At 48.9% G+C, this 9,966-nt stretch overlaps 1 protein-coding gene across 1 annotated transcript; it reads right to left on the bottom strand.

The window, feature by feature from the left end:
* Positions 1 to 560: 560 nt before the first annotated feature.
* On the bottom strand, positions 561 to 9,711 carry KIAA2013 (KIAA2013 ortholog). Its single transcript, XM_063943871.1, has 3 exons — positions 7,776 to 9,711; positions 4,217 to 5,070; positions 561 to 1,156 (listed from the first exon to the last, which is right to left on the bottom strand). Exons 1-3 carry the CDS (start codon positions 8,728 to 8,730, stop codon positions 1,139 to 1,141), a joined length of 1,827 nt encoding a protein of 608 aa, XP_063799941.1. The 5' UTR covers positions 8,731 to 9,711; the 3' UTR covers positions 561 to 1,138.
* Between the last annotated feature and the right edge of the window lie 255 nt (positions 9,712 to 9,966).

Below are 9,966 nucleotides of genomic sequence, written 5' to 3'. Positions count from 1 at the left end.
CATCACACAGCTTGTTGTATGCTTTGGAAGCCGCCACTTCCCGGCGAGTTGGAGCTGAACATTTAAAGCGGCCCTTGCAGTGTAATTTGCTCCATCTCGCTGGGAAGCTTATTAGTGTGACCGGATGTTCGTGATAATAAACCAGACGATATGAACACTGCTTTCCCTAACTCCACTTGTGGGGATTCAGATTTAGGTTTTGGCATGGCTGCAATGTCACCAATTCATACCGAGCAAAAGCGTAAGACACCAGAGATTGCCCCTAACTGAAGCGATACGGCATTTCCTGTCCATACGGTGTTACCAGATCCGGTGTATTATATCCATCATGTCACCATTCACACTGTAGGCCTGGTCAGGATTCCAACACTGCAGGATGTCTAGCCATAACTCCTAAACCCAACGTCGGCATTTCATATGTTGACATTCTCCAGGTGTCGACAGTTTAATCGTGTTTATTTCTTGACTACATACCAGTCTTACCATGACGGTTCCACCAATAGTTATCTATACGGACGGCACTCTTACACTCCACCAAGGAAAGAGGAAGACACAAAACATGACTGAAAAGATCAGATTTAATTAAATAGAAATTTACAAATTCAGTCTGGACAGTAGCACTCGTCAATTAACAGAAAGTGTTAATATGCAGCAAGATCAAACTAGATCACACACTTGTTAAAGTAATCCTTGGCATTTATATAACCTCTAATCCCGGGTGACTGATTTCAAGGTGATTAAATTATCCACAAAATAAATTAAAAACACACGTTACCCTACATGCAGCGGGAGAAGCCATGGCGTGTGCCGCACCAATATACAGCGGACGAATGCACCAGGACTGAGCGCACAGCGCCGCCGCACCTTGTGAACCGATGGGCAGCTTTTGCGCGGTATCTGGTTCGGCACACAACCGTGAGCAGGTGACGGGTCAGAGGTAAGAATCAAGACGTTGTTAATGATTCATCACATTGCAGAAAGCAAAACACTAACATAAGATGAAACAACTGCAACGGCAAGAAACACTTTGCGTCAGCTAACGTCCGGACTCCATTACGGAGGCTACGGGTCCAGCAGCGGATGGGTCTCTTCTGGTTGGATGGGATTTTTGCATATGAAGAAGACTCATTATTTCCTCTCAGACAATGTCACTTTCCTGTTTAACCAATAAGATATTGTTATTTTACAGCTAAATAAACAGTGTGATTCCAGACTGTGCAGTGCTGCATATATAGAGCTATCCGCATTGCATCATTGTGTCTTATTGTGCACAGTGGGGGTCATTTCGAGTTGATCGCTAGCTGCTTTCGTTCGCTGCGCAGCAATCAGGCAAAAAAAATCGGCACTTCTGCGCATGCGCAACGTACTATTACAAAGGACAATGTAGTTTCACACAAGGTCTAGCGAAGCTTTTCAGTTGCACTGCTGGCCGCAGAGTGATTGACATGAAGGGGGGCGTTTCTGGGGGGATCCGGTCTGAAGATCGACAATGTCTAGGTCGACAATGTTTAGGTCGACAGTCACTAGGTCGACATGGATGGAAGGTCGACAGGGTTTCTAGGTCGACATGTGCTAGGTCGACAGGTCTAAAGGTCGACATGAGTTTTTCACATTTTTTTTTTCTTTTTTTGAATTTTTTCATACTTAACGATCCACGTGGACTACGATTGGAACGGTAAAGTGTGCCGAGCGAAGCGGTAGCGGAGCGAAGGCACCATGCCCGAAGCATGGCGAGCGAAGCGAGCCATGCGAGGGGACGCGGTGCACTAATTTGGGATCCCGGTCACTCTACGAAGAAAACGACACACACAAAAAAAAATCCTCATGTCGACCTTTAGACCTGTCGACCTAGCACGTCGACCTAGAAACCCTGTCGACCTTCCATCCATGTCGACCTATAGTGGTCGACCTAAACATTGTCGACCTAGACACTGTCGATTTGATGAACCACACCCGTTTCTGGGTGGCAACTGACCGTTTTCAGGGAGTGTGCGGGAAAAACGCAGGTGTGCCAGGAAAAACGCAGGCGTGGCTGGGCGAACGCGGGGCGTGTTTGTGGCATCAAAACAGGAACTGAACAGTCTGAAGTCAACGCAAGCGCTGAGTAGGTCTGAAGCTACTCTGAAACTGCACAAAATTATTTTGTAGCCGCTCTGCGATCCTTTTGTTCGCACTTCTGCTAAGCTAAAATACACACCCAGTGGGCGGCGGCATAGCGCTTGCACGGCTGCTAAAAACTGCTAGCGAGCGAACAACTCGGAATGACCACCAGTATCTCCACATGTCCTACTCATTACCTTGTGTAGATTTTATCTACAGTATGTGGCTGAACGATCATTATACCTGACACAGTCGATCCCACGAATAAGTGCATTTAGGCTCACGTCCTAATGTCGCACCATCAGGCAAACCTCCGGCACAAATACTCATCTATAACCCCAACAGGACACCCCAGGTCAGCCATACAATTATTCTCATATGGATTTACCCTTTAACACTTACGATCCGTGCAACAATAAACATGCAATGGGAGTTTTACTCCAGGGATAGTTTTAGTAATTCCAGGACTCACACTGAGAGGCTCCGGTAGGAAGAGAAGGCTGCCTAGAGGATTCGCTATTATTTAGGCATACAGAGATTGTTTAAAGATATTTCCACCCCCCAATCATTTTCTGATCTTTACAACACAATTCATCCGCGCGCTAGGATCCCGGACTAGATGGACAAGACTGCTGCTTTACCTAGTGCAAGGATAACACCCTGCAGGTGAACAGCCACTACAGGCAGCTAAGTAATCCTCACAAAGGATCATTCCAAAAGTGTTTTAACCCAGAACTAAGTGGATATGGGAAAAGTAAAACTATAGCCAACAAAATACTGTCCCCACTGTGCACTGACATGCTACCTGTTACCACGTCCCAATATTAGAAACTAGCCATTATAAAAGTGTCCCTTGTCACCTGTGCCCAGGGGGGGGGGGGAGAATAACAATACCTGTAGGGGAGAAACATAGGAAGCTGTACACCCGATTTATTACACCACACAGTTAGGTTTTAGAAAACTCTTGTATTCGTTCACCACAAATTATGAATTGAGCAAAGCAAAAAGAATTCACAGCAGATTATTAAACGTTGCAATTTGTGGAAAGCAATAAAAAGACGTTCTATGTATCTCTGTACAACAAGCAGTCTGTGCCAGGCAAATGTACCAACATTGGTGCCCACTTCTGACACCAATCACTACTAAGAGCAGGTCTTCTGTCCCCCCATAAACTGCTGTATGAGAGTAATGGGCCGCAGCAACGTGTGACTGGAGAGTGTGATTAAAGGAAGAGGAATTACCTCTCTCGTTAGTTATGTATAGCATGTGCTGATACAGTGTCACTGTCACTTAGACAGAACTCGTCTACATTAAGCATCACACTATGAGGTTGCTCTACTAAAGCCTCTAAAGAGGAAACATGGAGGCAGTGCCCAAGGGCACCAATCAGATTTACTGTCATGTTATAGAATGCTCTAGATAAAGGATAGCTAAACCCTGGTTGGTTGATAAGAGAAACACCTCCACTTGTCCTTTTTATTAAGCTTTAGCAAATCCAACCCTACGACTTCATGGAACTTGTTGGTACGCTAAAATGAACCATCACCAGCAACTCCTCTAGAACTTCTATGTAGGTGCCACCTGTTACTCAGATTATATAGACCAATAGTACAACAGACACAGCAATAATGTGGTCGGTAACTGCTATACTGTGATAAACATAGCTGCAACTAAAGTCTTCTTGTACAGAAGTCCACATATTAACAGCTGGTTCCACCCCAGTATTTCCCCAGGAGTCCCGCAACACTGGCCAGAACGGACTCTGAGCAACAAAGACGCATCGTAATGATCAGAATGCAGCACAGGAAGAAACATTCTTCTCTATTATTCTTCTGCGATCATCTGATGCCCACAACTGAGTGACATTTACACCAACACGTCAGGATGTGACAGTCAGGGGACGTGACTCATCCACTTTGCTGCAGTTCGTGGGACATTCTTATATTATATCCGGGGGATATGGGTCAGAGTCTTCTGTGTAGTCTAGTAAGTATTCTGCAACTCGCTCAGTGCTTTTACTGTATGAAAAGTGATAGAACCCACCACCACACGTACACACCACGCAAGTTCCACCAGCTAAGCATTGCCAATAGGAAGGTTAGCTATGATGTTATACCTTACTCCTGAAGAGCGGTTTGGCCCCCGGCCCACAGTACTCATTGTAGATGAGTTTAAACAGGAAGAGGTGGAAGAGGGTGATGAGGGAGGCCACACTGAACCAGAAGAGGAAGGGCAGTCCTGGGTACTGCTTGGCCATGTGTTCTTCATGTGCCAGTATCTCCTTCAGGTGCAGGGTGTGCCTCAAGTCCTGCAAATGTGTCAGCTCTGTGGAGATGTACAGCAACGGCGTCAAAGGCTGGGTCACAAGCACGGGGAACGTGTGCCCTCGGACTTCCGACGTCAACTCCACCGGCTCGTGTAAGCACCCTGCTTCACAGGCGTAGAGCTTCACCACCTTGTCTTGGAACTTTACCGAGACATGGAGAAATGGCTTCTCATCTTGGTCAAGCAGGACGGCCAAGTTGATCAGATCTTTGTTATAATGGATCCCTCGTAGAGAGTAGCTGTTGTGAAGGACGTGTGGGTCAGACTGGAACTGCAGGTGGTTCTCCGTGAACTGCAGACCTCCGAAGCTCAGCATCATTGCCTGCATAAGGCCGTGTGCCCCAGCCAACACCAGACTCTTGCAGGCTCTCTTCTGCAGAGTCAGTTTCCACAAGTCCCACAGTTGCAGGAGCTGCGGAACCCCACTCAGCTTGCTAGGCCACAGATTCTCGGCATGCATGCTGGAGTGGCCGCTGAAACAGTGGTCAGCGTAATTCAGAGTCAGCTCCATCTTCTCCCGCTCCTCGTTGCTTATAAGAGGATCTACCAGCGGAGCCGGAGCACAGGACAGTATGTAGTACAGCGTCATATTGATGGTGTCGCTGGATGGAGTATGTGCGTCCTTCATCTTTCCCATCTCAATACCTAAACACAAAAGTCACAAAATTAAAAGGACACCAGGGATACAGAATCCACAATATATACTGTATATATTCCTATTCATGGGTTCTCAGCCTCAGGAAACACCAACAGGCCATGTTTTCTGGATGTCTCTAATCAAGCACATGGGAGCTAATCTATGTTGCTGGGTCAGTATTTATCCCACCTGCTTCCATAGGCAGAAATCCACAAACCATGGCCTGTACTAGAGGGATGAGGGTGAGAACCCTAATCTTATTTATAGAATATAGACATAGGTCCCTCTATGCCCGTTTTACAGAATGTTCCTGATGAACGTTACAATAGGGGTCTATGCAACTGAAGAAGTCGGAACGACGGCAGTTTCCGACTTTTTTAGGTCGAATCATGATTTAATGGGGCTGCCGTTTCTCCCACTTGTTGGCAATTCCGTGGATAGGCAGATTAGCACCGGATCCACAGGTTTTAGCCCCGTTTTCAACAATGTCAATCCAACTTTAAAAAAAGTCGGATTGGCATTGTCGAAAACGGGCAAAGCCAGTCGGATTTGCCCGCAAAGTGAATACTGCATTGCTGGATCCTCTCCGTCGGAGAGGATCCAACATGCATTGAATAGATCCCAAAATCTACATATTTACTCGGCTAAGCAATTTTTTGTGAGCACAACTACTCCGCAATGACATCACTGATTTTGATGGTTCAGGTGCCATTGGATAGGGTGTGTGATAGAGATGTGCAATAAGGTCGCAGAATTTTGATAAGTGGTCAGGTTGTTGAGGAATAACGCATCAAAGTTGTGACTTTTTCACATAGAAAAAGCATTGAGGGGGGGAGCTTGCGCTTTTTCCCTTTGGGTTGTAAGTTCAGCGAAGCCCTCGCCAATTTTTTTCTGCCCTAAATTCAGTTGATGTAATGACTTAATCCTAAATACTTAATACTAAATACCGGAGATTACACTTTCGAGATAAAGTAAACATTAGATGAATGCATTGTAGGACACCCAACACTTTGTTTTTGGCTCGATTTTGGGCAACTCTGTAACTAGTGGTCTTTTATTTAAATGAATCACTGGCTACAACAATTCCAGCTGTGTCCTCACCCCGCACGCACCGTGGTCAGGACTCTGTGCGGGGTCCACGCTGTTTTCTGTACACATAATGAACACAATCTGTGTGTTTAACCTTAAACAGAAGACATGTCAGTTCCTCTTACCGCCTCCCTAAACCAAATAAATCCAGCAGATGACATTCCTTACTGACCCAGAAGACAGCTCCGTCATCAGCCAGGCTACCACATACCTGTCCTGGCTCTCACCCTGTAGAGAACCAGGTCTGACACAGTCACAGGACAGAACGTACCGTACAGTCCGACAACACCTAGTGTTCACTCTAGGCTGTTTTAGCAGGGCGCCGCGCCCTGCCCGTTTTTTAACAGGCAAAACCCGCCCTGCCCCTTTTGCGGCGCCCTGCTAGAACAGCCGCCCGCTCCCTGCCCTCCCGGCGTGTATAGATGCCGTGCGCATGCGCGCGGCATCCATTCACGCATTGGGAGAGGGCTGGGGGAAGCCCAGCACCGACGGAGGTGCTGGGCACGCCCCCAACAGTGTCGTCGCCGGCCACAGACGCTCTCTATAGTAGCGTCTGTGGGCCGCACCGCCCCCTAAAATGACGGAGGTGTGGCCACGCCCCCTAATTTGCGTGGCCGCGCCCCCATTTCGGACGCGCGCGCGCACATGTGCCCCCCTGAGTCCGGCGCCCTGCCCCATTTCACTCCTAGAGTGAACACTAAACACCTGAACCAGGAGAACTTACAGTGCAGGACTCTGAAAGGCAGTGTAAATACATCTATTGTTCTGCCGACAGAGCAGGGGTCCCCAGCCACGGTCTGCAAGGCAGACTAACAGGCCAGGTTTTAAGGATAGCCATACTTGAGCACATACCTCAGTTATTTTGATTTAACCATCGTTGCTCAGGCATGGATATCCGTAAAACCTGCACTGCTGCAGTGCCCTGAGGACTGCGGTTGGGAATCGCTGCTGTACATTATGTAAAAGGGTGTTTCCCATGATCACCTGTACTTTCTATTTCATTTCAAAATGACACCTATTAGGCCCATGAGATCTATTTAACAAATATAAATCCCCGTCTACATCGCATCCCTGCTCAGATACATTCTAATGATACAGAAATATGCTAAAAGTGAAGACAGGGGATGGCAGACATGGCTGCCCCTACTTGTGATCACGCATCATTGGCCGCTGTCAGTGGTGCAGGAAACCCCAGCACGCCTGCACATTCATATATACAGATACTACATGGGGAAGGATGGAATCCGGGGAGGAGACAGACATGTAAAGGCCTGCCAGGTACCAGCCAGATACAGACTTCATGTAACCCAAAAACGGCCGAGATGCACAATAACAGTCCTAATGAATAATTATTGGGCATGTCGGTACAGATGACCCCTGACCTATGCCTACCATCATCTTCCCAATGCAAGAACAGAAGAGGGCAGCTCGTATACAATCTGTCCACACAAGTGGCCCAACTGGAAGCCAATCTAATCCCTCGGAGGTCGTACCGAGCGGCAGAACAGGCATGCAGCACGTTTTATTTCTGCAAAAATAGATGCTATAGGCAATGTGACAGAATGCAAATGCAGCAGACACTCAGAGAAATCTGACAGGTTCACCGTGTGAGATATTTCATTACCTGAAACAAACAGGTCCGACCAAATCTGCTGATGCTCGTTAAACAGGTCGTCGGGCCTCATACGCATCACCTCCACCATCTCCTTCTTAGCCCACTCTCGTAACTTACTGAAACTTTCCTCCAGCTTTCCCGAGTCAATCGGTTCAGACGTATAGATGACGGAGAACACCGTTTCATCAAACTCTGATTTGGCGTTGACCTGCACCCGATTAACCAGTTTTTTTGTGGCAACCACGACCAGAATACTTTTACCGTCCTCTATGGACACCCGGCCGGAAAAGAGAAGGAACTGTCGGTCTTGAACCTTCTCCACGCTGGTGGAAAACTTGGCTCCGTTGAATGTCTTCTGAGTTGTGATGTCAAAAGCAGCAGCTCTGTCACTGGGATTTGACACATGAATTCTCTGCACGAAGACATGAGGCCGGCTTTTGTGTGTAAAATAGTCTTCGCGAACAAAGACGCAATCACGTGCAGAGTCGGTCGCCGCAATCTTCAAGCAACGAACTGTCCGTATCACGCCTTCCCTAAGCACAACGGCGGTAGCGTGGACTTCTGCTTCTGCGCCCAGGTTCTTTACAAACATCAAAGGGGAATAGTCCGTCACGTGAAATGGAACCGACTGAGAAGACACCCACAAATTATTTCTGCCGACGTCAACAAGAATATATCCATTGCCGACCATGGCCGGACCCTGTAATCTTGTCTCTTCTCCTGGGTAGGCTACCAGCATTAGGTCCCCCTTGTCGGACAGTGTTTTCCATTGCTTAGTCTGGGTCTGCAGGCAAATCCCAGAAGCACCCCATGGCTGACCTGAATGCCACAGGGATCTGTAGATGGATCCAGAGGAAATAAACCAGTATATTATGAGAAAGAATCCCAGGACGGCAAGCACTCGCCGTGCCCAGCTACTGGACAGCAGTCCCGGGAACACCTTGAGTCTCTGCTGTAGCCACATCTGGAACGCTGGTTATATTACACTCCAAGGCAAAGTAAGTCTCGGTGGTCGGGAGTATTCAGATCCCGGGGTCAGAAATCATCTCTGTCTGAGCACGTTGCGAGGTAGAGGGGCTAAAATCACACCCCCGCCATAACTACCACTCATAGGTGCTTCCTGCAAACCAAGCACTGACATAACACACTGAGCACGTCACGTCTCCTCGCTATCTGACCCAGAGAAACCACCCCACCTGCTACTCGGCCCCTCACTCCGAGCCCAGCCGGTACTAAGCCCTTCACTCCGAGCCCACCCGCTATTAAGCCCCTCACTCACTCACTACTCGGCCCCTCAGCCCAAGCCCACCTTTTGGCCCCTTACTCTGCGTCCACTCACTACTCTGCCCCTCACTCACCTCCAAGTCCACCTGCTACTCAGCCCTCACTCTGAGCCCAACTGCCACTCGGACCCTCACCTCCAAGTCCACTTGCTACTCAGCCCTCACTCTGTGCCCAACTGCCACTCACTCAGAGCCCACTTGCTATTCGGACCCTCACTCAGAGCCCACTTGCTATTCGGACCCTCACTCAGAGCCCACCCGCTACTCTGCCCTCACTTGGTCACTTACTCAGATGGCCACTTAAACGCTGGGCCCACACCCTACTCAGCCTTTACTCTAGGCCTGCAAGCTACTCAGAGGCTATCCCCTACTCACCCTCACTCAGACCTACCTGCCATTTACTACCTTACCCTCCCTCACTCACACCCAGCTCACACTCTACTGGGACCTGACAGCTCACTCAGCCCTTATACCGGGCCCACTCACCCCACCGCCCTCTCCGCTCTGTGCCCGGCCACCGCTCTCCCCCCGGGCCTGCTGTCACCTCAGCTCTCCCTGCAACGCGGAAGTGTCACCACAGCGCCTGGCGGCGGCTACGGTACTCGCGAGATCTGCGACGTCTCCCAGCATCCTCCGGGGCTTCCGTCACGTGACAGTCACACGGGCAGCCGTCACCTGACAGCGCCTGGCTGCTTACTGCGCCCCTAGCGGCCACTCCCGGGTGTTACACCGGTGTCAGCGCAGAGGGATTGCTGCTTACTACGCCCGTTGCCGTCTATGTACTAAGCCTTGGAGAGAGATAAAGTGCCAGCCAGTCCGCTCCTGGCTTCCATGTTACATCTTTATCTCTCTCCAAGGCTTAGTACATGTGCAGATAAACTGGGTATTACACCAGTGACCGTGTTGAGGGGGCTCCT

Source organism: Pseudophryne corroboree, chromosome 10 (genome assembly GCF_028390025.1).
Source record: "Pseudophryne corroboree isolate aPseCor3 chromosome 10, aPseCor3.hap2, whole genome shotgun sequence".
In the NCBI taxonomy this organism is placed as follows: Eukaryota; Metazoa; Chordata; class Amphibia; order Anura; family Myobatrachidae; genus Pseudophryne; species Pseudophryne corroboree.
The sequence above is the reverse complement of the archived record's forward strand: the minus strand, read 5'-3'. Positions and strand labels throughout refer to the sequence as shown.

Excerpts from the sequence above, each read along its gene's own strand:
- KIAA2013 (XM_063943871.1), bottom strand. The coding sequence starts at position 8,730 with ATGTGGCTACAGCAGAGACTCAAGGTGTTCCCGGGACTGCTGTCCAGT. Across the intron at positions 5,071-7,775 it reads GTCGGACCTGTTTGTTTCAG|GTATTGAGATGGGAAAGATG; the intron begins GTAATGAAATAT and ends TTTTGTGTTTAG.